Below are 26,923 nucleotides of genomic sequence, written 5' to 3'. Positions count from 1 at the left end.
TATGATATTTGTTTCAAAACCCGAAAATGCGATCTAAACCAAATATCATTCAAAACATCAACGACATTTACTAAACATCAACGACATTTACTAAACATCAACGACATTTGCTAAACATCAACGACATTATCTAAACTTCGACAACATTTAGGCCTCTATCTGGTTTTTTTATTTATTGTTAAAGAAAGAAGAACCAGCCGTATTTGCTACTTGCAACCACCACACTTTACGCTAAGATGTTCTATAAAGTGGGTTTGCCTATTCCTACACCTACAAAGCTACTGAAACAGAAATTACAGAACACAAAAAAAAGAAATTGTGCTTAAACGATCCCAAGAAGCCCCTTCACTAGTGCAAGGTCAACTGATGCTGAAACATGAACTTTGAAGGGATGATCAGAGGAAGAGCGATAACCCCTTATGCACATGATGGCAGAGTGCAAAAAGGAAAAGCCAAGACGGCAGCGAAGCCAGCTCATCACCTTACAGTACGATGATTTCCACTTTACAAGATAGGAGGAAGGCCAGACGCTTGTAAGCCTCAGTGGTGGAGACACCTATGACTCCAGAAGTTGAAAACACGAGAACTAAAATTACCATGTTCCACCTCTTGCACACTCTCCTCATACTGACGGCGCTTCGAAGGTTCATGCTGGCGATAGGGATTACAACGGTTTGAAGGGGTGTAAGGGTTAAATAATCTAACATCATTAAAAGTAGGTTCAAACCAAGAACCCCAGAATCCAGAAGGCTTGATGTCCAAGCAAGCACCGACATCTTGGTTAGCTGTACGTAGGGAGAGAGATTCGCTACTCAAGGGTTGAAGGGTAGGTTCAGTAGGTACATCAAGACAAACCTTTGACATTAATTCTGTAGTAAAATCTCAGATGTCATTGTTGAAGATGGTAGGGAAGGCTCTGTTCAGACAGCTGAGAGCATGTTTAATGTAGTTGGATCTACCACAGACAAAGCTGACAAGAAGATTCTTATGAGACTAACCATAATGAAGAGCTAAGTCATCACAAAAGTCACCTTTGTGGAGAGCAAATCCATTACATTCCTTAGAGAAAGTGGAAAGCCAGTAGGATGCACCCTTCTCACCATAAAGTTTCACGGAAGGAGAGCTTCTTGTTTAAGAGCACGCTGTTGCTGTAGGATGGAGAAATCAAAGCAAGAAATCTGATTCAAAATGGCACATGCTAGAGGGTATGTAAAGGATGTGGAAAACTGATAGCTGTCTTGGGAAGATTAACAAGGGTAATCAAGGTCCTCTTGACGGTATGCAAAGCAAACATAGCCCGTTCAGAGTGATTACGGGCATGGAGACATAATTCGGCAGCAAGTACATACGAATAGTCCTAGTTACAAAAAGTCTAACGAGATGACAGGCCATGAATCATTACGAAATATGCAGCATGTGGCTGACTGGAGGCAAAATTGGAAGGCTGAATAACGTCATTCCAACATTAACATACCTTTTCCTGTTGAAAGATGGATTTATATTCAGGGTAACAAAGTAATGACGACCTTCAGTTGTAATGCCCAGAGAAATACGAGCAAAAAAGTGCAAGCAGTGTCACAGTAATCTTCTTTAACGACCAATCTGGACTTGGAAGCATTAAAGTAATACCCATATCCAGGAATCAAACAAGACAACTGTTTCCACCAGACCAGCAAGTGAGCAAGAGACCTGGCAGCAGCAGCATCATCTGCAAACCATACTTGGGTAGCCAAGCCATCCAACTTTTGTATAAGAGGAACAGCAGAGAGCGCATAAATGGTCATAGCAAAGGGATCACCCTGAGTGGTCCTCTCTTCATAGAGTAGACATTTAGCATAAATAAGTAGAGGATGGCTCCCTGTACACATTGGTAAGAGTATAAGCAAGTGGAGGACAGATAAAGTAAATTGTGTAAAGAAACATGCTGATCTAAGGAATTAAAAGCGTTGGAGGCATCAGCCAAAAGAACAGCATCGGTGTTAGAAGAATGGAAAAGGCTTTGCATTGCATGGACTGCAGCTTCACAGCCAGCCTCTTGACCAGCACAAAGTTGGAGGTTGCTTACAGCCTCCAAAATATCAGTTTTCATGATAAAAAGAAAACTTTGGATATAATCCGGCCCCTATCTGGTGATTATTAGTTTCTCATCCACTGCCTGCATCCTTCTTAAGCTACTGCATGGTAAACCATTCTTTACTCTGCGCTTGCTCAGAACACGTGATACCAAACTGTTTTGATAAACGCTACAATGCGCTGTATCAAATCAGCTGGTGAAGGAAATGCTTGTAGTAAGAAAGAAAGACAATTTGAACAAGGTCTATACTCAGTGTGTTAATATTATGGCATAATGGTAATACCCTTCCGCCCGACAATATTTAGAAAGGCTGGATGAGAAACTATGATGTGCCGTTTGTCTCAATACTTCAAAAATTGAAATCAAAACTAAATATCGTCGATATTTACTAAACATTGATGACATTTAGCTAAACATTGACGAAATTTAGCTAAACATTGACGACATATGCTAAAAATCGACAATATTTAACAATTCATCTGTTTTTTGAGTTTTAATTTTATGCGAATCCTTCAGTATAATATTATAGGCGCTTATACTTGTAAATACTAATTGCTGATTAGCTGCTTGTGACTAGATGAACCATCTGTGGTGCTATGCGTGACTCATCAGTCTTGTTTTCATTTGGATGAGTCCACGACCTTTAATGGAAATAATTGCTGCTCGGTTTAAGATCAAGTTGCTATCATCAGCGACAAAAGGAACTGATCTCATCTGAGACTAAGGATGTGAGGTATGGAGTTGCCTTTTCAGTTGTAAATTTCATCACTGGGTGCCAATACGCTCAGTGACAGCATTTTTGAATATAGCATTATTGAATATAATGCTGTATGCTGTCTCTGGGAGTATAATTCCACTGAGTATAATTATTTAGTTGCATGAGTAGTGTTCTATTTAGTTGTTTATTAATACTTTATAGGACTATAATGCACCTATCAATGTAATTCCCGACTACCACTGATACGGGCTGAGGGTAGGTGATGGTGTGGGAATTGATTGTTAAATTACTCCGACATTGTAGGGATCTATCTTCACTAAAGAAAGTCACTCATATAGCGAAGATCTGTGCTTTTAGTTTATTTAGGAAGGAGTGTCTCGGGTGCTAGCTACTACATTCGTACTAGAATCCACTCGAATTAACTCATCACTAGATCAATTTTACACAACCATACAAATCCCCTTCTAGCCCCAGTATTCCCAGCGCAGGCCCAGACAGTCCAAATTTATCACATGCATGTGGCCTGTAGTCTATTGACAATATGATGTTTACATGTTAGGTTGATTGTTGATTCTAAGTACCACTTGGTTGCTAGGTGATATAAAAGTTACAACCTAAAGGAGTGACTACGAATGCTCTGTAGTGACTTCACCTTCTGCCCACTAAAATGTATAGTAGCAATAGTAACATTGCAGAACAGTTAGCTTTACTATATTAGATAGTTATGGATATATCTAAGAGGACAGTATACCAGACTACCTGGATAATAGAGGTTCCACTGTACCTTCTAATAAATAAAATACACGGATGACTCTATAGCAAATAAAATTCTTCAGTTATCACTGTTCCCTCTCTATAATGTTGATAACTCTATCAGAATAATTTAATCTTGACTGCTCTACTAGAGTATCTTGATGTAAGTTAACAATATTAAAATTCCTTGAGGGTGAATTAAAAACATGCAACCAATAATGCAAAACTGACAATCAAGCTTAACAAGTTTGCTCTACCTTTGAGTTTGGAGATCAGGCAGCAAATTTCTAGTACTGCCCTTGTGTGTAGCTAAAATTTCTAGAACTACCCTTGTGTGTAGCTAAACTTTCTAGAACTACCTTGTGTGTAGCTAGTTGACAAGTTGAAATGATCTCAGAATTTCATCTTTGCAGGCAAGTCAATATTATATCGTTTGGTTGGGAAATGTGACTAAATAAAAAGTATTGGTCTGGCAAGAGCACTTAAATTGTGGCCTGCTGAGATTCATATGAATATTACAAGAAGCTATTTTATTAGTAAATTTTGTGTATCAATCTGTTATTCACCTACCATTGTAATGCCTAACTACCACTAATACGGGCACTACCATTAATAGGTGCTGAGGTAGGGGAAGGTGGAGATTTGAATCACTGAAAATTACAATTCCCTACCAACTTGGGACGTAATGGCAATTATTTCACAGGTACCTTAGTCCTGTAGAGCAATGTGTGAGTCAGAGGCTGTACAATTTAATTACAAAGTGCAAAATGATTCCTGTTTGTGTCAATGAATGCCTATCTACTGTATCAGTGTGAAAAGTTTAAAGTGAATGAGAATTTTTGTAAGTAGTTTAAGGCAGGCAAGTTGTAGTAGCAACACTGGTAAGTCAGTTATACCTTGCTCTCACAGAGGCTCCAACTCTCATGCCTTAGGTGTGATTCTTACAATTGGCCTTCAATCACGCCCAACTTTCTCTATTCTTCACTGAAGACTCCCTGAGGCTAAAAAAATGTTGTGGCATGTGCAATGATTTCAGCAGTTACATGGTGATCTCTCGTTAAAACTTTAGTTTGGTTGTCAGAGTTTTCAATGGCGTTTGACTGGTTCAGGAGAGTTGTATAAGGACAGCAAACAGTGTACTGAAACTTTGAAAGGTCACTGGGATTCCAGGAGGTTTGTTGCTACAAGATAGCTACAACCTGTGTGGACATGGTTAGAAGCTAGATAGTTGAGCTGGCAAGACATCTTGTAGAAGTGTGTACTTCAGAGGATTACATGAGCATTACGTTCATCATAGAAATTGTAATGAATTGCTACTGTTCTAATGTACAGTAGCACACACACACGCATACGCACACGCACACGCACACGCACACGCACACGCACACACACACACACACACCATCTATTAATATTTTACACTTTTAGCTAGTAATACACATCTTCTCAATGATGTAACTATGTGCAAACTCTTTCAAATATAACTAGTACAAAGAGGCCATGCTATAATGTTATGAAATCCTGAAGTGCTGGTTATAATTTAACTTTGTTTAATTTCATGCTTAGACTAAATCTACATTGTTCACCTTTATGAAAATCTCACTCCCAAGAAAGATCCAAGGTTGGATGGAACCTCTGCTCTCACTCAGCTATCATGTTTTTCTGCTGGCATGATACTGCAAAAGATGTAGACTCTACATGTGTGTTAAATTTTATTTGGGCCTGTGGAAGCATTTTTGGCATGTTTTTCCCAGTAATGAAGATACAAGCTTTCATATAGCTTGTTTCACTCAAAGTAAGTAATAATGGCCCAATAAAACATCTTCACAAACATTAACTTTAAAAATAAGACCTATTTTCATATTGTAGTTACTTGTGTACAAATTATAAGAATTCAGCTTCAGTAATTTGTGAGTTTGGCTGAAGAGTATATTGGGAAATCATCACTATTGTGGACCACAGTACCACACTCCCAAGAACAGATGCTGTTTTGCAGTGTTGTATTACTATCACAACATAGTTGTTGAAAGTATCATTCTCTGCAACAAATTCTGAAATTTTTTACTCCCATAGCTCTTTATCACTTGATGACGTCTCCAATTTCCTGAGTTTCAGCGAAGTCAACAAGTTTTTATTGAAAGACTTCTACAGTAGCTTTATGAGTGTGTTGTACTCACTTATATATAAATGAAAGTATGTGAAGTTTTTATAAACAGTTTAATTTAATATTTGGAAAGTACTGCTTCTACCGTTTGCTACCCTGTCAGTACTCAGCAGCAGCTGGTACAATTTTCAAAGTCAATGGCAATAAATCATCAGTTATTTCCCAGTTTTAAGAGTCAACAATTTGCAAACACCTCAGAACATGAGACATATTATGTGTAAATCAATAGTTGTAATTTCAAACAGCTATGGTGCATTTTTTTTACATCTGTACAGCAAACTGAAAAACACATGAGCATTGTGTGATGTTACTAAAGTCTAGCCTCACTATATTATGTTTTTTTCCTTTCGTCTTCTTGTATACACTCACAAACTTGATATAGACATTCTAACTAATCACAAAAGAAACCAAAATCAGACATTTCTGAGATCTTACTGTGGATCATCCATAGCGAGTTGTTGAGCAACTGCATGCTAGGTAGACCTACATACGAAGCAAGTACTGTGGAGTAGAATCTTACACTGACACTGCACCATTTAGTAATATGCTTATTTGTTCCACTACTTGAGAAACTTTGGCAATGGTGAAATTGATTGTCACCAAAGGGGGGGGGACTGAAGGAGGCTGAAGCCCCTCCCTTCATATTTAGGCTTTACTTGATCAATATGCTGAGTATTATAATGAAATTTTGTCTTAGCATAATTATATGATCACTAATAATACAAATATTCATACAACCACCTTATAAACATCTTTCCAAGGTATTATCAGTGGATTTATGCTAAAGTTTATGCAACAAGGACCCGGATCAGCATTGGAGGTGTACAAGATCGAGATACTCTAATAGAGCAGTCAGCTAACTACTCTAATAGAACATTCACTGGAAACATGTAGTTGGTTCTGTTATGGAATTTTTCCTAATCTGCCTGCACCTATACATACAATGAAGTGCATTGGTCTGTTTAAAGGGCTTCATTCATCTACTTGTGTAGTTAATATGTATGGTAATACTTAATTCAGGTACACAATTACCATTGAAAATGCTCTCAAATTCAATATTGTATTGTTCAAATTTCAAAATTTTCCACTTTCAACATTATTATTCTAACATGCACCTATTCTTGGTTGTCTGTGCCTACCCAAACTTTTCCATTAGCAAAATGCTTCAGATAGCCATACCTATAATCTAAAGGCAGTATATAAAATATCTACAGGCAGAAAATATTTGGGATTTTATGTGGAAATGTCTCCAAATTGCAGTATTTTAGCATCAAGTTTTCAAAATTTCCTGGGGGGGCATGCCCCCAGACCCACCTAGTTCCAGCATGCTTCGCACACCTCTACCCAAGAGATTAGTACCTTGACTTAGCCCCCCCCCCCTTTTATAAATCCTAGATCCGCCCCTGTGCCCTACCAGAGAGTTTTGGTATGTGAGATAAAGATATTGTAATAAAGCAGTCAATCATTCCAATAAAGCAGTCACACTATTCAGAGTGGCAGTGTAGCGTGTTATATTTGGTGGAGGACTGCCATTGTCAGCAGGCTGTGACCTTTTTTGCTCCAACCCAGAGTTGACAGCTCATTCAAGCTCAGCTGACTTATTGGGTTTCCATGCATGGTACAGTGATACTGCATGCTCACTTGTACTATGTATGCATTGTAGCCTCAGTAAGAACATGCATAATTTTTTTTATTATTATAATAATCACAAAATCAATATTCAGATAGTTGTACACAAACTAATGCTATCTAGCTAGAGTTAACGTACAAAATACAAGCATGTATATTATGTCATAGCTAGAATAAGATGACCACGAATTACCTTGTGGTCATAATGGCATGATTAGATCTCTGCCAGAACAAAAATCATTACAGAAGTATACAGCCCAGTAATGCACCTATCAATGTTATCCCCCACCTCCCCCCTCCCGGGCGTAGTGGTGGAAATGGTGGGAATTTGACTTTGAAAAATCAAATTCTCCACCCACTGGGGAACAACTAGTGGTCAAATCTCCATGTAGTATCGCTGGAATAAACTTTAGGAAACAGATCAATTCTTATAGCTCGCAAGCTAAAGCAAACGCCTAAAATTTCGAACGGTCAAATGCCCCATGATCAAATCGGCAAAAATCCCCCACTAATCCCTTAGTAAGCCCGGGAGGGGGGTAGTGGGGCTTAACATTGATACGTGCATAATCAATTTGCATTTGCACTTTCCAAGATGGACCTGAAGAATTTATGCTGATCAAGAATTAGCAAAGGCAACGATTTATTTCAAACATCAGTTGTGTGACATATGCAACTTCGGAATCTGACATGGGCTTGATTGCTACCCAGTGGTCATAGTTGGTGTAAGCATTTCCATAACACAGCATTCAGTAAAACTTGAAATACAGTCTGGAGTTCTTAAGATTGTGATTGTGCCCTGTAAGTCATGAGATTGGTCACACAAGAGCTGATGAGCAGCATTAACTCTTGCCATACTAGTGTAGCTGGGAGTAAGACACTTAACTCTTGTCATACTAGTCGGTTGTGTGTAGCTGGGAATGAGACACTCAACTCTTGTCACACATAGCTGGAAGTGAGACACTGAACTCGTCATACATAGCTGGGATTGAGACACTTAACTCTTGTCATACTAGTTATGTGTAGCTGAGAGACGCTTAATGTGATCAATCCGTCAAGTACATTGCAGCAGTAGTTGGGATTGTTGCTTATCTTGTAGCCAGGGTGACTGTTCAATGAATTGCTGCAAAGTAGAAAGTTTACAATGATGTCTGTTCATTTTAAGTGGTGACAATGATGGGTGGCTGCTAATCTAGAAGTCGAGCTAGAAGTGCATGGCTGCCAACTGTACAATCTATTATTTAGACATGATCACTAATCCGGTAATACTTACTCGTTCTACAACTATATGGTCCCTTTCTGAGTACTTCTTTGACGTACGTGTTGCCGACGCTGATTTAAATGATTCTCCTCGCCGGAAAATCGTCAGGGTGTCTGGCGTACAGAGTTGCACAAATTCGGCCGATAATTTGGCGATATTGCATCAAATAAAATCCACTATTCCAAAGCACTCTAGTCAAAGATGTACCAGACGTTCACACCACCAAACTTACGCGCCAAAAGCCACGTGTAGTTTCCGGAATGCAAAAGTAGTTGAACTAGCTCGTTTATTATGAATTACGTGACTGCCGTACAAATAGCCTAAGAACTATTCATACGTGAGTGCCGTACGAATAGCCACTCCGAAAATTTTATTGCCTCGATTTTCCGTTTCTAGTTCTGTCGTCCACAAGGGGAGAGAAACGTCTGGTGTAAGCTGAGATGGGGAAGACTGGTAACACGATAAAGGTCTCCAGAAAGTTGTGGACACATTCGTGTCTTCCTAGGGTAGCTATGGTGGTTTAAAGGATATTTCCCATAGTTTAACGAATCGCCACCAATCCCGGATCAAAAGATTCGCCTCAAATTTTAGATTTGAATGGTACCGATCCGATTGGAATCCGACCAAGAACGTCGGGGCAGTGCAGGAAAAGAGTTATAGAATTATCATATGAATAGAATAGATAAAAATTGAATGGCAAACAAGGAAGGATTTAATTGTGTGGGCAGTTGAATTTATATGAATTTGCTGCTGAAGAATACCATAACTTTGAAAATGGAATATGCAACAAGCGAGGCAACAGGTGTTTCTTAAATGCTAAAGATCTTCAATTTGGCGCCTAGTTTGAACAAATTGAGTGTTGTATGCATATGGGTGATATCAAGAGTTCATAATATATATACTAAGGAGAGTATCCTACTCTCATATACCCCTGTAGAAAGGCGTATCGTGAATTTTGGTGTAACGACAAGATGTAGTGGTTTGTGACGTATATGAAGCCGTAAAAGTGCAAAAATAGTTTGCACCGTTGCACACTTGCGACGCTCAGGATAGCCGTATTCGCGAATGGCCTAGTAAGAAACGCCTACGAAGCGGTCTTAACCCATGAAGGAACGATTGTAGTTGGGTGAGAAACGCTTAGAGCTGGAGTTAATTTGGTTGCTAGCGACGTTGGTAGGCACGCGTTCAATCGATACCATGTTCAACTAATGACATCATTAATTATACAAAGAAAAGCGGGCGAACTCAGAAGTGTTACGTCATAACTTCACGATACGCCATTCTACAGGGGTATATGAGAGTAGGATACTCTCCTTAGTATATATATATATATATATTATGAACTCTTGGTGATATATAGACAAAGGTCACTATTTTTGAGCATAAAATGAACTGTAGAGGACACCAAAGGACAAATCTGTGATGGATTCACATCTCAAAATACACTTCATGGTAGGTAAAAACTATGTGCTAAATGTCATCCTGACAATATTATTTTCTAGGATGACATTTAGCTGGTCAACAAGTCCCTAATCCTAGGAGTGCTTTTCCTAATCCTACAACTGTGTTTCTTAACTATATTAAAGGTAGAATTCCTAATGTTTACACAAAATGACTAGCTAAATAAATATTTGTACTATGACCAGTGACCAGCTAAATATCTACTTCATTTGTCTAATTATAGTGATACAGTTAGGCACTGGAGCAGTGGAGGGCGAACACAGAAGGCAGAGCCTGTACGAGGTGTTTACCACTAGCCCTGGCAAAAATCTTTGATAAATGTTTCAAGGACACCCAGTAGCCATTGCCCTAGTCTAGGTCCTAGCTTAATTACATTATCTATGCCTATGGCTATAATGCACAATATACAAAAATTCAAGAAATAAAATTCCTCTGGGTGGCAAACTCCGAGCCTGAGGCATACTCCAACTCACTGTGCCAATGGATCACATGCAATCTTGCTAGTCTGCCTTCTGAGCTTCCGTCTGGCACAAGATCGGCAACCTTGCTGCCACATTGTCAACAGAAGTCAATACTTTGTTGCAAGTTGTGGTCATTGAATCTGAGCTTCACTCAGTCAGTTCCTCAACATGACTATTGTCCATCTGCAAGGAGCTTGACTTGGCATTATCTGAATGGTGCTCTTTGTTGTTGTGTAGCTAACATAATACTCCAATGTATTAAAAAAAATTATTGCATGCATTTCTATACGTAGTAATTAACTAAAGCAACTCAGTAGTGGACTCAAAGATGGGAAGAGCATAAGGGCACTCCCCACTCGCATCCACCCCAAACCAAGTAACCAACACTCTGCACAAATTAAGTAATAATTATATGTTCCAGAGGTTTTGTGCATAAAGAATTGTGATATTTCATGTGACATTTCCTTGAAACTTCATTGTCAGGAATGTGAAAAATTCCTAGAAATGTAAAACAAAATTAATTTCATTGTAGTAATTTTATAACGGGATGTGCAAAATTCCATTCAGGAAATGTAAATTAATTATGTGGTATACATTTCCTGATAATTTTCATTTAAGTTTCATGCACTATAGAAATGTCTTGGAAACATATTTTTGTGCAGTAATATTTCATACAAAATACTCTAGTAGAATAGTTAAATACCCTAAAAGAACAGTCATAGTATGCAATCCTGATTGTTCTGATACTTTAGAATGCAATCCTGACAATATGCAATCTTGATACTTTAGTATGTCTCCCTGATTGCAAAAAATAGGAGGCTATACTAGTATTTCCTTCTAAAAGTAAATTACCATACAACACAACCTATGTATATATTAAAATTATCCTGGGCTTCAAGACATCCTTCTGCATCAGTATAAGGTGAGCAGGTTGTTGTGCTGTACATGTGTATATTAGGTGCAAGGTTGTGCTACTAGCCTATATAATAATAAAGTAATTATAATTAATGTGGTCTCAAATATAGTTGATGTGTAATCTGCTGTTTACTTGCAGCTGATTTGGTCCATATCAATGAACGCAGTTGTTTCTAGTTCATTGATTCAAGTATTTGTAGAGCATGTAAGGCATTTTGTTTAGGTAGCTATTGAACTGCTTTACACTCTTGACAGAGCTGCTGAACTCTATGCTGGATAGATCAAGGGTGACACTCACACCTGAAAGGTCAACATATTCTCATATTAATGCAACTAACAGCACAAACTTTGTGATGATCCCATTAATTCGTGACAATAAAGTAAAGAAAATACAATTTCTTTACCACTAAATGTCTGGTAACATGAGAGCAGCTTGAATGGAATGATCTGTTCAAAATAAATATTATTAGAGTTACCATACCATGACTTTCGCTGCATACCTCAATGATTTGATAGGTGTTCAATACATATGACTGTAAACGTTGGTTTTTATCCATTGTTACTATATGACATAAGAATGTTGAGTCTTCAGTGTTTGCAGGAACATAGAATTGTTTCTACAAATACAATACAAAGCATCAACACTATGTCGAATTATAGTAACCTTACTATAAGATCTGTCTTCTCTTTTTCTTCCCATAAAATAAAAGATCTCTTAAGAGATTTAACTTCATCCCAGGCTATTTAATTATTATCATGATATCGAACAGTAGGAATAATGTGTGTAGTACCTCTTTTGTATATTTGCTGCTTTTCAGCATTGGTTTGTCTTTCATGTGATTTCTCAAGCTTATTATCATATCGTATCTGTGGCATTCGAACCAAGTATAAACATACACAAGTGTGATGTAGTGTATGAATAAACACTACAACCAACATATCAATATGTAATAACCTAGCTAAATGTAATAATCTAGCTGTATACACACATGTACGCATGGACACAGACACAACACAGACACTACATGTCAGACCTTAGAGGGGACATCAGGGACTGGTGCATACATGTTGAGTTCAAACATCAGCCTGTACAATTACAGATGCTAACACAATACAATTGCAATTGTCTATGTACACTACATAGTTATAGCACCACACATTAGCACCACGCGTTTACATTGTGTTATAATAGTCTATTGACTACACACTCAACAGTGTACACCTGCTTTAATGCATGAATGCAGAATTTTAAGAACTCATTCAATAATCAGTGAAGTGTATGTTAGTCTAGGAAAGTAGTAAGCCAGACTATCAAGAATGTTGAATGGCATAAGTTTAGCAGCCAGATTTTACTGGAACTGGGAAAAAACAACCTGTTTCTTGCCTTGTTTTGTAACACTACATGCAGTACATTAAAATTGAATGTATTTCATAGTTCACTAATTATTTGTGACTGGATTTGCAAGAACCCCATAAGTTAGCACATTTTTCAAATTCCATTTTATTACATTTTCTTTATCTATATCTAGATAGAAAAAGGAATGGTCAGCCAAAGCTTCAGCTCTAAAAGCCAGAAGTTACAGTGCTACAAAGTGGCAACAACAAAAAAAAATTGGAAAATAAACTATAGGCACTTAATAAAATGGTCTGGGCACACTATGAGCACATGGACAGCCTTACGTGTTATACATTTTATGTGAATTACTCCTATGCTATCTAGCTATATACTTATAGGATATTTACGATTAAAAAGTTGTGAAACAAGAGTTATAACAATTATTTTGTTCAGTGCCAAAGTAGGGATTTTTCCACCAAGCTATACTGTAATACCATCATTCATCTATTGTTTCACTACATTTTATTGCTCGGATTCCTACTAACAAGTATAAGAAAAAATTAGGAATTTTAAATTAGAGTAGGGACAGTGTATAGTGCTGCAATAAAAATTACTGAAACAAGCTAGATCAGAGTTGCATGTATTGTCCAAATACTGTAAAACAACAAGAACTGAACATCCCTACTGTGCATTTTGAGTGTAGCACAGTAAGGATATTCACTTATTTTTGTTTTACAGTATTTGGACATTACGTACTACTCCGATCCAGCTTGTTTCAGTACTTTTTATTGCAGCACTATACACTATCCCTACTTTAATTTAAAATTCCAAATGTTTTCTTTCTTCTTGCTTGTGAATCTTTTTGTAAGCTCATGACCACTAAATAGCCTGCTTTTCACAAAACCAGTCACAATATTTTATAGAGTTAATCACAGCACTATATACTAGATTATGACTCATACAATAACAATTGATTAGTGGTCATGGCTCTACATAAGCCTTCAGACAATAACAGACGTGGATTCGTGCATACTAGACTGATACACGGGCGTGGCTACCATATGCAGTAATTTTACGTAAGTGGGCATGGCTCACAAAAAAGCAGGGTTACGCTATGACAAGTTAGTACATGTCCACATCGTTACACTAATTAATTTAGCATGTGATACCAATCCGGATCACGCCCGGATAATCTGTAAAGTGGGACCTGGATGACCTGACTCAGTTTTAATGCTGTTAATAAACTATATTTATTGACCTACACATTGCTATTTGATCAATATCAACTACATGTACCAACTTCAAAAACCACCAAACCACATGTATTCAAATAGTTTGGTGCAATGCTAAACTAACACACGTGTATTTGAATTGTTAGATGCAATATACACCCGTAGATGGAAGCCCTACTGTAGTCTATTTACACTATCAATGGTAGAACCTTGACTAATGGTCATGGTAAAGGATAAAAGGTAAGACAATAGTGCAAGCATTGTATGTTTATCAATATACTGAAGATTTTTTCTTCATTGAATTAGAAACATTTCTGTGAAAGAAGTAGGGCTGTAGCTTTAGCCAGTTTTGCGCTACACTTGGCTGAAGGTGTCAGGCAGGCAGTTCCATTGATAATTTAAAAAAATTCTGTAGCAACTTGACAGAATCACTTCGGGTTGATCTGAAGGCACTTTTGGGCTTGACTTTACCCAACCAATACTATCAAGTTATTGTGAGGAAAAGTTGAGGCAGGTTTTTGGATTACATTATATCACAGGCCATGCCCACACCTTCGCTGTCCCTACTATACAGTACTATCGTACTGTATGATAAGTTTAGGTATACCAGTTGTTGTTGTTGTTTTTTTATTATAGCATACAGCTATATACACATGTGACTGTTCTATTAGGGTAACTGCTGTGTTAGAGTATCTCAAGTCAGCCTCTTGCCTAGCAAGGAGTATGGACATTATTCCTTATTTTTATATTACATACAGCTAAACCAATAAGAGGTGTGGTCATCGTGTTCAAGTAAATAGATTGTTAAGAGGTGTAGTCTTCGTGCTTGCAACTGTGGTTAGCAAATCCTTGCAAATTGCTATGCGCTTTTGCTCGTTCTCTACAGTGCATTTAAGACATGAGTGTCTTGGTGAAATTCTTCTGTATACCACAAACATAACTGCAAGTAAACACCTATGCAATTTAATTTTATCCACTGTTTGCATATACACAGGTAGAATATTGGTAAGTGCACTTAGCTTAGTGGTCATATCATATGTTTCATAATCATGATGCCCTGTGCTTGGGTGGTGGATTGAATCCATATACGTACTAGTATATTAAAATATATTAATTAAGTAGGGATCCAAGCAATAAAAAGTTGTGAAACAAGAGATGAATGGTGATATTACAGTATGACTCAGTGGGAAAATCCCTGTTATAACGGTTCAATGCCAAAGTAGGGATTTTCCAACACCGAGCTATGCTGTAATACCATCATTATTCTCTTGTTTCACTACTTTTTATTGCTTGGAACCCTACTTCATTTTATAATTTTGTAATATACCAGTTTTTTTTTTTTCTTTTGTTTATTTATTTTTTATTGTTATAGTATACAACACGTTATATAGCAAGCTATACATACATGATTGTTCTACATAATATTATTAGGGTGACTGCTGTATTAGAGTATCTCCAGCCAGCCTTTCACCTACGTACCAGGGGTGTGGCATATTTTCATCATTGTGATAGCATTATCAAACAGTACGGTCGTACCGTTTAAGTAGGAATCCAGGTGAAAAGTTCGCGCGCCGCCAAAAATTCTGCCTTTAAAAATCATTCTAGAGATATCTTACGAGACGAAAATCACCTTTACGGAATAGTACTAGTCCATATAGTACATAAAACAGCATTGAATACAGCAAAACGCTTACAGGTGGCCGGATATTAATTTTAAAAAATTGCCAAAACTCGGAACTTTCTCCTCACTGCCTCACTGCCTCACTGCCTCACTCACTGACCACATTCGCAAGCCTAGAGCTCAAATGAAGCAGCGCACGGCCACCATTTTACACCACAATAACAAACTCACCAGTGGGATGTACCTTTTGGGGTTCCGACGAGTGTGTGCCCTCTGTGCCTTGTCTTTTCTTTTATCTTCAATCAGGCTGCTTGTCTTCTTCTTCATCCAGCGAAACCATATCGAGGCGTTAATTTTCCGTATCAACACTTTCTTTAAACAGCATAATAGACGCCACAAGATTATTCAAGACGCTTAGACTACGCTACTACACGGAGGAATAGATTATATATTCCTTACTGATATAATCTATGACGGAGGGTACTGTACGGAGGTAATGGCATTAGATAGCTTCACGATAGGTTACAAGCTCACGCCCATTCTTCATTCTACGCATTATCGATCTATCGATTGAAACCACGATGACACACCCCTTTTGCACTAGCTGTATTTCAGTGACCACACACCTTCAATTTGGAAGGCTGACTAACATACTCTATAATCGATCGAAACCACGCCCCTTTTTTGGCAAGCGGACATATTGCAGGCTGCCTTGAGATACTCTAACACAGCATTCACCCTAATAGAACAGTCACATGTTTATAGCTAGCTGTATGCCTTAACAAAAAACTAAACAAACTAGTATATTAAAAATTACAAATTTAAAAATAAAGTAGGAATCCAAACGATAAAAAGTAGTGAAACAAGAGAAGAACAATGGTAGTTATTACAGCATAGCTCAGTGGAAAATTCCTACTTTGGCATTTAACACAAAATAATGGCTATATCATGCCAATGTAGAGATTTCCCACCGAGCTATGCTGTAATAGCTACCATTGTTCTTCTCTTGTTTCACTACTTTTATCGTTTGGATTGCTACTTTATTTTTAAATTTATAATTTTTAATATACTAGTGAATATACAGCTAGACCAATAATAACGGGGTGTGTCATTGTGATCGAGTAAATAGATTGTTAAGAGGTGTGGTTTTGGGCGGTGCTCAATCATTATTAATCAACCAAGATTGCGTGGTATTGAACCTATTGTGAAGTTACTGGTATCTACTGAGTGTAAGTGTAAATAAGTTTGCAGCATCTAAATATGCTGCTCAAGAAAAGTGTTGATAGGAAAAGTAATGCCTCAAAATAGTTTCATTGCTTGAAGGACGAAGACAGCCTGATTGAAGATAAAAGGAAAGACAAGGCGCAGAGGCACACACACATTCGTCGGAACCCCAAAAGACACATCCCACTGGTGAGTTTGTTAAAATGGTGGCTGTGCGCTGCTTTGTTTAGCCTCCAGCCTTGTGACTGTGGCCGGAGGAAGGCAGGCAGGCAGGTAGTAACTGCAGCAGCTACAATATCCGTATCATGGACCTACTGTACCTTTGTCTTCCTTTAAGTTTCATTTCTTTTTCCATTGCCGTGTAGATATTGATTGGCAGTAACTCACAGCATGGTTTTATTACTTTATTTTCCCTTGGATTGATTATAGAGGCACTTTTTGTACTGTTCTTCATTTGTAATGCTGTGTAACAGGTGGAACATGGTTGGAGCTGAAGTGAATAGCCGCTTCGCAATTGATAGTCCGGACACGTGTTCAACCGTAATTTCCATAATGATTGGAGGTGCTTCTTATATTTTTCTTCATTAGTCGAAAAATAGGTGGACTACTGCATTTCAGTAATTGATATATGGGATGAACATTCGGTATGTTCCTGGTGCCATTCTTTCCTTTGCTGTGGAATGTGATGTTAATGAATTATGTTACTGCAAACAAACGTAATGAAAATTAGAAAATTTTGTTGAAATCACAAAAAAAGCAATAAAGCAATGGAGATCATCTACACTTGCAGCTGATATTTAATCACTACTTCTGCACATTAACAGGCTGAAATGGGGGAATTAAATGTCAGCTACTGTACTATACAGCTGCACTTGCAGATGACCTCTGTGATCCCTACTCAAATATTCAATTTCTAACTTTCCTTGCATGTATATAAGCTAGGTTAAAAAGCTGTTTGTCTGTGTTTATCACCATTTTTCTCTTTGTAATGCTACTAACTCTGTAACCTAAGCACATATGCACACAGGACCTCATTATGCAGGCAGGCAGGCAGGCAGGCAGGCAGGCAGGCAGGCAGGCAGGCAGGCAGGCAGGCAGGCAGGCAGGCAGGCAGGCAGGCAGGCAGGCAGGCAGGCAGGCAGGCAGGCAGGCAGGCAGGCAGGCAGGCAGGCAGGCAGGCAGGCAGGCAGGCAGGCAGGCAGGCAGGCAGGCAGGCAGGCAGGCAGGCAGGCAGGCAGGCAGACTGGCAAGTAGGAAGGAAGACCGACAAAAAATTAGAGTGTTTTTTACAGTTTTATATCTGGTGGCCTTTGATTGTTTTTATGCTAGCTGTATTTGATGTTAGATGGACTAATTATTCATAATCATTGTGTAAGATGTCACCAAAAAGGCAGCATTTTTTATTTTAGGTGGAGCGCATCATTTTAGGAGCAATCCCTACTTAAACAGTACTTCTGTAGTGTTTTACATGGTATATAGAACCTGCCTATTATCAACTTCCTTAGTACTTTAAGTTTCTATTCTTTTTTGCAAGTACAAAAGACACAAAAATGTGTTTGAAAATAGTAGGTACATAGTGAGAGAACAACAGTGATAGTTTGCATGGAAAACGTGTTACTAAAAGGGTTTCGAAAAGCAGGTAATTACCACTAAAAGGTTTGCAATATCAACAAATGAAGAAAAAAAATACAGTCATCTATCAAACAGTATGGTGGTACTGTTTAAGTAGGGATCCCCCCAAAAGTGATGCTCGCCGCCTAAATGCCTCCTTTAGAAATATTTTATGTGACGAAAGTCAACAATATTTAGTCCATCAGGTAGGCAATACTGTTTTCTTATGCAAAATCTTTCCCTCAAAGCCTTGAAGCTGCCCTTAATTTTCGATCGCATACAAAGGGGACACACCCCTTTTTGATTCGAAGAGTTACGCTATTTCTGATAGTTTACAAGGCTTGTTACATCGATTCTTGACTGATAAACAGCTGTAGCAGCCCTTAGGAAAGTTCCCGGAATGTGGTTTCAGTGACAGGATATGGGCCACACCCCCTTCACTGATGTGAGTTGAAGAACTCTAAAACATTCAGAAAAAAATTTCAGTGAGTAGCATTTATGTTTAATATTTTAGTTTAATACATCTTAATGCGTTTTAGTCCTGTGCGTTGCTTCAAATGGCATTTTTAAAACTGCTGTACTTTTGCTTTTATGGCTACGCGAGTGAATGGCATCTCAAAGCCATGACTCTTGCTCTATATCTCTCAATCGCCTTAGAAAGCAAAGATTTTAATACCACACAGACCTGGGTAGGAATGATTTTAAAACATGCCATATGTTTTTAGTGCTGATATCTACTTCCTGTGGGCTGTAGACGTGCAAAATAAGAAGAAGATGGAAATTTGGGGCAATTTAGGAAATTTTAAAAAACTCCCAAAACCACTTCTTTTGTGTTTTATACTTCCAGGTCAGTCTGTTCAACACTAGAGGAAGGTCTGGAAGGTTTTTGAAACACATCCAAAGCCCAGAAGGCTGCTTTTGGCATGCGTTCTATTAGAGAGTTTTGAAAATTTATGCACTGATCCCTATTATGAACCAGTATCGTGGTTCATGATAAGATGCATCTGCTGAACTCGCAGGGTGGCAATTGAACTCTCCACAGGTGATTGGTTTTTAGCTAAACTTTTTTCAGTGTGACTTTTTGTGGCTAAAATTCTCTACTGGATGACTTGTTTGTAGCTTAACTCTCTACAAGTAACTTGTTTGTAGCTGAACTCTCTACCGGTTATTATGTAGTTGAACTCTTTACAGAGTGAATGTTTGTAGTTAAACTCTCCACAGGGAGATTTGTTTGTAATTCAACTCTCTACTGGGTTACTTGTTTGTCTAACTAGATAACTGGTAAGTAACTGAACTCTCATGGGTTAGATAAACTGCTAACAGTGTGACTTGTTTGTAGCTGAACTCTCTATTCAGGCAGCATCCAGTTTATCTACAGTGTATAATTATTATTATTATTACTAAACCTGGGGCACATACAACCAAGGTCAATCACCAATGGGACAACCTACCAATAAGGCAGTGCATGACCAGCCAGTACAGTGTGTGTGTGTGTATGTTGGCACATAAATGCAATTATAATTAAATGTTTAAGCTTTATTGGGTAATCAAGACAACAGTCACGTGCACTCTAATATAACTAGATGAATTAAAAATTGGAAATTTTAAAATGGGAATAGGGATCGCTGAAAAAAGCCACAAAACAAGAAGGGATAGCTGGGGTGGTAATGTAAACCACAAATCCCTATTTTGACTCTGTCATAAATCTTTAGTTACATGCTCTGTCATTTAGAAGTGAGTAGGGATTTGTGGTTTATATTACCACCGACAGAGAGTCAAAATAGGGATTTGTGGTTTACATTACCACCCCAGCAATATCCCTTCTTGTTTTGTGGCTTTTTTCAGCGATCCCTATTCCTATTTTAAAATTTCCAATTTTTAATTCATCTAGTTTGTATACTTTTTAATTAATCCAGTAATGGATTATGAGATTTCTTTTATTGATAATAAAGACTGTTGTGAATAGTGTAATTTTGCATTCTGCATAGTAACACTGTCAACATTTCAGTACACACATGAAACTGATCAAATTGCAATGTGCATACAGTCTGAGAATCTCCTAATATGAGCTACAATTTACATTACTAGTGTCTTTAATAGCTGTCAAATTCAGTGCAAGGATTGTAGTTATACACTTGACTGCATTATTAGAGTATTTAAGTGACCGCTCTATTAGAGTATTGGATAACCCGCCCACGTACAATAATCACGGAGCGAAAAAAAACCACCTTGCAACAAAGTCATCAGCCCTATACTGAGTTTAATAAAGACAGATTCTATTAGCCACAAGTAGCGCACACCAAAAAACTTAACTCTGAGCGTGATCTTGTATGGCTTCTTGAGCGTAATGGCATTTTGGCAAGAAGAAACGGCCCAGTTTGGGCTGTTTCCATCCGAAAACGAAATCAAAAATAGGTCATGGACACGCACAATGATCCATTCAGCAAGCCTTGCTACTTTTTATCCCAGGATTCTCCTTGTAAACTTCGCTATGCCTGTGAAAGAAGAATAATAATATGAATAATAAGAACTAGACATATTAAAAATTTAAAATAAGAAATAGGGATCGCTGAAAAAAGCCACGAAACAAGAAGGGATCGCTGGGGGTGGTAATGTAAACCACAAATCCTTATTTTGACTCTCTGTCATAAATTTTTAGTTACATGCTCTGTCAATTTGAAGTGAGTCAAAATATCACAATAGGAGTTTGTGGTTTACATCACCACCGACAGAGTCAAAATAGGGATTTGTGGTTTACATTACCACCCCCAGAGATCCCTTCTTGTTTTGTGGTTTTTTTCAGCGATTCTTATTTTAAATTTTTAATATGTCTAGTTTGTGTACTTTTTTCCAAATCCATTTATGGATTATAAGTTAATTGGCACATTAGTATAGTAAGCTAACAGACATTCCTCAGTTTAAAAGGTTAACTCAATAACTAGATGTCTTAATGCATTATTAATTTTGTATTTAGAGAGAGTCAAAATAGGGATTTGTGGTTTACATTACCATTCCAGTAAAATTTTTAATATGTCTAGTTTGTGTACTTTATTCCAAATCCATTTACGGGATTACGTATAAGTTAATTGATACATTAGTGTAGTAAGCTAACAGAGATTCCTTAGTTTAAAAGGCTAACTGATTAGATATGTTAATGCAATCTAAACCAAAACAGCCAAGCTGTAAAAAAAGAGTGCGGCCCCCAAAAAGGCCAGGATGAAAAAAGATGTGAAATCCAAGGTGGCGGCCAAGAAATGGCTGTGATGGTAGATTAATGGCAAAAATTTAATTACGACAATTCATTTGAATTTGCATTGCCTCCTCCACTAGGATTCGGCATCAAATTACCTGAATTGTCATAATTAAATTTTTGCCATTAATCTACCATCACAGCCATTTCTTGGCTGCCACCTTGGATTTCACATCTTTTTTCATCCTGGCCTTTTTGGGGGCCGCACTCTTTTTTTACAGCTTGGCTGTTTTGGTTTAGATATCACTTCTTTTTGTATTGCAAGCCACAAAGCCAGCCATTAACTGGCTTTGGTGCTTACTTTTAATTTTTTTTTTCTTTTCTGCAGGGATTGTGGAACAAGGGAAGAAATATTGTTTACAGTTTTTTGTCTGATTAAAAATATTTGTATATTTAACAATGACTGATAATCATATAATGTAGGTCATAAGGTGACTTCTTATACATAACTGAACTGTAGCTGAAACCCTCATTGTTTGTAGCTGAACTCTTTTCAGAGTGACTCGTTTCTAGCTGAACTCACTACATGATGATTTGTTTCCAACACATATTTCTACAGGGTGATTTGTTTGTAGCTGATCCCTATAGAGTAACTTGTATTTAGCTGATATCTCTACAGGGTGACTTCTTCTACCTGATCTCTCTACAGGGTGGTCTGTTCATAGCTGAACTCTCTACAGGGTGAATTGTTTGCAGCTAAACTCTCTACATGATGGTTCTTTGTAGCTGAACTCTCTACAAGGTAACTTCTTCTAGCTGATCTCTCTACAGGGTGACTTGTTTGTAGCTGAACTATTTGCAGTGTGGTTTTTAGTAGCTGAACTCTCAACATACAAAGGGACTTCTTCTAGCTGGTCTCTCTACAGGATGACTTGTTTCTAGCTGATCTCTCTGCAGGGTAATTGTATGTAGCTGAACTTTCTACAGGGTGATTTTTTTACAGCTGAACTCTCTACATGATAGTTTCTTTGTAGATGAATTCTCTACAAGGTAACTTCTTCTAGCTGATCTCTCTATAGGGCAATTTGTTTTCAGCTGAACTCTCTACAGGATGGTTTCTTTGTAGCTGATCTCTCTACAAGGTGACTTCTTCTAGCTAATCTCTCTACAGAGTGAATTGTTTGTAGCTGAACTTTCTACAGGGTGATCTGTTTGTAGCTGATCTTTCTACAGGGTGAGTTGTTTGTAGCTGAACTATCTGCAGGGTGATTTGTTTGCAGCTGAAAGGTGATCCTTCTAGCTGATCTCTCTACAGGGTGATCTGTTCATAGCTGAACTTTCTACAGGGTGATTTGTTAGCAACTGAACTCTCTACCTGATGGTTTCTTTGTAGCTGAACTCTCTACAAGGTAACTTCTTCTAACTGATCTCTCTACAGGGTGAATTGTTTCTAGCTGAACTCTCCATAGGGTTATATGTTTGTAATTGAACACTCTACAGGATGGCTTCTTTGTAGCTAATCTCTCTACAAGGTGATTTGTTTCTATCTGATCTCTACAGGGTGGCCTGTTTCTGGCCGAACTCTCTACAAGTGATTTGTTTGCAGCTGAACTCTCTACACGGTAGTTTCTTTGTAGCTGAACTCTCTACAAGGTGACTTTTTCGAGCTGACCTCTCTACAGGGTGATTACTTGTAGCTGAACTTTCTACATACAAAGTGACTTGTTCTAGCTGGTCTCTCTACAGCATAACTTCTTTCTAGCTGATCTCACTGCAGGGTGACTTGTTTCTAGCTGAACTCTACCGGGTGATCTGTTCATAGCTGAACTCTCTATAGGATGATTTGTTTACAGCTGAACTATCTACGTGGTGGTTTCTTTGCAGCTGAATTCTCTACAAGGTGACTTCTTCTAGCTGAACTCTCTATAGGGCGATCTTTTCGTAGCTGAACTCTCTGCAGGGTGATTCGTTTGCAGCTGAACTTTCTACATGATGGTTTGTTTGTAGCTGAACACTCTACAATGTAACTTCTTCTAGCTGATCTCTCTACAGGATAACTTGTTTATAGCTGAACTCTCTACAGGGTGATTTGTTTGTAGCTAAACTCTCTACGATACGATTTGTTTGCAGCCGAACTCTCTACATGGTGGTTTCTTTGTAGCTGAACTCTCTACAAGGTATATCTTCTTTTAGCTGATCTCTCTATACAAGGTGACTTGTTTCTAGCTGAACTCTCTACAGGGTGATCCTTTCGTAGCTGAACTCACTACAGGGTGATTTGTTTGCAGCTGAACAATCTACATGATGGTTTGTTTGTAGCTGAACTCTCTACAAGGTAACTTCTTCTAGTTAATTTCTCTACAGGGTGACTTGTTTCTATCTGATCTCTCTACAGGGTGATTTGTTTGTAGCTGAACTCTGTACAGTTTGATTTGTTTGCAGCTAAACTCTCTACATGATGGTTTCTTTGTAGCTGAACTCTCTACAAGGTAACTTCTTCTAGTTGATCTCTCTACAGGATGACTTGTTTCTAGCTGAACTCTCTACAGGATGATCTGTTCATAGCTGAATTCTCTACATGGTGGTTTCTTTGTAGCTGAACTCTTTACAAGGTGACTTCTTCTAGCTGACTACAGGATGATCTGCTCATAGCTGAATTCTCTACATGGTGGTTTCTTTGTAACTGAACTCTTTACAAGGTGACTTCTTCTAGCTGATCTCTCTACAGGGTGATTTGTTTGTAGCTGAATTCTCTACAGAGTGACTTGTTGTAGCTGAACTCTCTACAAGGTGACTTGTTTATAGTTGAATTCTCTTCAGTCTGACTTATAATGTTCTGAATCTCTACAGCAACATATTTGTAGCTGAACTCTCTACAGGGTGACTTGCTTGTAGCTGAATTGTTTATAAGATTTACTGTTTGTAGCTGAACTCCCTACAGAATAACTTACAATGTCATATAATTCTATAATGGAGTAAGTTATAAACATAGCTGAATGTTTTATTAGGGTGACTGTTCTATTAGAGTATATCGATCTCGCATATGCTACACGTAGTTGGCTTTGGAATCATAACTCAGTGGTTTGTAATCTGATTCTTCTGTACTACTGCAAGGACTTTTTATGATAATTATTCCAGCTACACACCAATTTTCAGCTCACTGCTCTAAGCGGTTTGCCAGGTAGGCATGAAAACTGATAGTTTTTTTATTCATAATTTTTATTCATAAAAATCGATCGCGTAATTGTGACATAGGTTGGGTTTTGTGTCATATCTCGATGGCCTTTACCTGGATTCCTTTCAAACCACAAAAAGAGACTCCTACGATAGTTACTCCATCTACATAGCAATTTTCAGCTCATTCCCTCAAGCGGTTTACCCTGTGGGCGTGACAGACCTTCGACCTTATTTTACGCAAATAATCGGTCATAACTCCGTGACTGTTCATCGGATTCCTACCAAACTTGGTACTGAGATTCACCTTAATGAGCCCTTTAAGTGAGCCCTTTAAGTGAACCCTTTAAATTTCAGCCTGATTGGAGCACGCATTCGTGTTTTACGGCGGATTTTGCAAAGTGTGCGAAAAGAAGTAGAAGAAAAAAAAATGAAGAAAAAAAACCCAAACTTTGGCCACTCGTATCTCGGAAATGGCTGGAGCGATTTTCTTTAAATTTGGAATGTGGACTCCCCTACCTAGCCGGCACTTCTGTAGCAATTTTAGTTTCAATCGGATAAGGAATCACGGAGCTACAAAGGTGTGAAAATTGCGTTTACTTTCTTCCTGTAAATATACTCACGGTGTGGCGTGCCGGCATCTTGGGCCGCACGACACACTACCGTGTGTCTTGATATTAATTTTGTAATCTATGATAAAGACTGCATTTTCATCCTGATTTGTACACACACAAAATATAAAGCTGGATACCCAGTCTATACTCAGTGTTTGAGCCATCATCGTCACACTTGGTGCCGTTGCTGAAAACACACTGCTATATGAGCTACCTAACTGTCAGAAGAATTACTGATTGTGCACCTATCATACAGGAGACAGTGTTGATGACAGCACAGGAGACTTGAAGAAGAACAAGATGTCTTAGGTGTTTATTCTAACAGAAAGACAAGAATGAAACTCTATGATACAATTTATAAGAATGGTAACTGTTAGTGTTATAATTCCTGTAGAGTCTAATTTTTTTTTTTCAAAAAGAGAAGATAAATTTTCAGGTGATATAACGATGCATACATCAAGCACATGCATTATAGGTGTAGAGTTCTCTAGCAGAATAGGTAGTGAAGAGATAGCTATATACATTGTAGCTGTAGTGCTATTATTGTAGTGATGACGCTTTACAACACCTTTGTATAAATGCATGTATGAACAGGGCTGAATACAGCAGCAACACTGTGAGTTGGTATTAATCAAGCAAATAGGAGATGGCTAGGCTTGGCCGAAAAGTCTTCCTATGCCGGTGTCTGCATGTACAAATCACAATGTCACTACTAGTGGCCAGTGCATGGCATAGCCAGTCTTACATGATTACCAGGGATTTGGCAGTCATTACCCATGCAGGAGTATTTTAAACTGGCATATTGAGTTTTAATTGGCAGGACTTAGACTGGGCTCTAGCCCTGGAAAGCCTAGAAAGTCTGGTTAGCATGTGGTCATAGCTAAATGTTTGCAACTGTCAATGTCACTAGCTGATCGGAGAATGTGCTAAAATAAGTACACAGTAGCTAGTTAGTGACATAAGCACAGTAGCACACAATCCTCCCATATAAGACTGTCAGGCTTCACATTCTGTAAGTTGTTCATGACATGGATACCATATGGGAGGGTTGTTGATGGTATGTGGTTAGACCACAAAATATTTTAAATGGTAGGACACCCCACCCAACCTTTTTTTGCGTGTGAAAAGCAGCCATGATATCAGTGCTACCATTTATCTTCCACCTATAATGGACAAACAAAGCACTCACTGCGATGCCCGGCTAGGAAGAAGAATAAATTGGATGCCTTGCATGTGCGCTTGAATGGCTTCTCGTAGCAAAGATGGGCAGCTCACTAGAGACCCTATTACGGCGATCTTGTAAGGTAAAAGAGTGCTGCACAACTTCAATGTGCCATCTATTAACGTTATAAATACCATAGTCGAACAATACGCATCTTGAGTACACAAGATCCCATAATTTTGTTCTTCTATGGCTTCTTCCATATACAGAACAACAGGCAATGGCGAAGAAGAACTTAGAAATTTATCGAGGTGGAGGCCGGTTAG

At 38.2% G+C, this 26,923-nt stretch overlaps 1 protein-coding gene across 4 annotated transcripts in view; it reads right to left on the bottom strand.

The window, feature by feature from the left end:
- Positions 1-11,156: 11,156 nt before the first annotated feature.
- The window catches only part of LOC136241610 (uncharacterized), a 127,832-nt gene continuing 112,065 nt past the window's right edge, over positions 11,157-26,923 (bottom strand). For 3 of the 4 annotated variants that reach the window (XM_066032847.1, XM_066032849.1, XM_066032848.1), the window contains 6 exons: positions 12,468-12,519; positions 12,225-12,300; positions 12,103-12,173; positions 11,934-12,050; positions 11,781-11,880; positions 11,157-11,733 (listed from right to left, as the gene is read on the bottom strand). In XM_066032847.1, the coding sequence (XP_065888919.1) occupies positions 11,612-11,733; positions 11,781-11,880; positions 11,934-12,050; positions 12,103-12,173; positions 12,225-12,300; positions 12,468-12,519 (538 nt within the window). In that variant the 3' untranslated portion in view covers positions 11,157-11,611. Of the gene's footprint in view, positions 11,734-11,780; positions 11,881-11,933; positions 12,051-12,102; positions 12,174-12,224; positions 12,301-12,467; positions 12,520-26,923 lie in introns of those variants that run through there. The other variant, XR_010694359.1, reaches the window with a different exon arrangement.

The sequence above is a fragment of the Dysidea avara genome, chromosome 12 (genome assembly GCF_963678975.1).
Source record: "Dysidea avara chromosome 12, odDysAvar1.4, whole genome shotgun sequence".
Classification (NCBI taxonomy): domain Eukaryota; kingdom Metazoa; phylum Porifera; class Demospongiae; order Dictyoceratida; family Dysideidae; genus Dysidea; species Dysidea avara.
The sequence above is the reverse complement of the archived record's forward strand: the minus strand, read 5'-3'. Positions and strand labels throughout refer to the sequence as shown.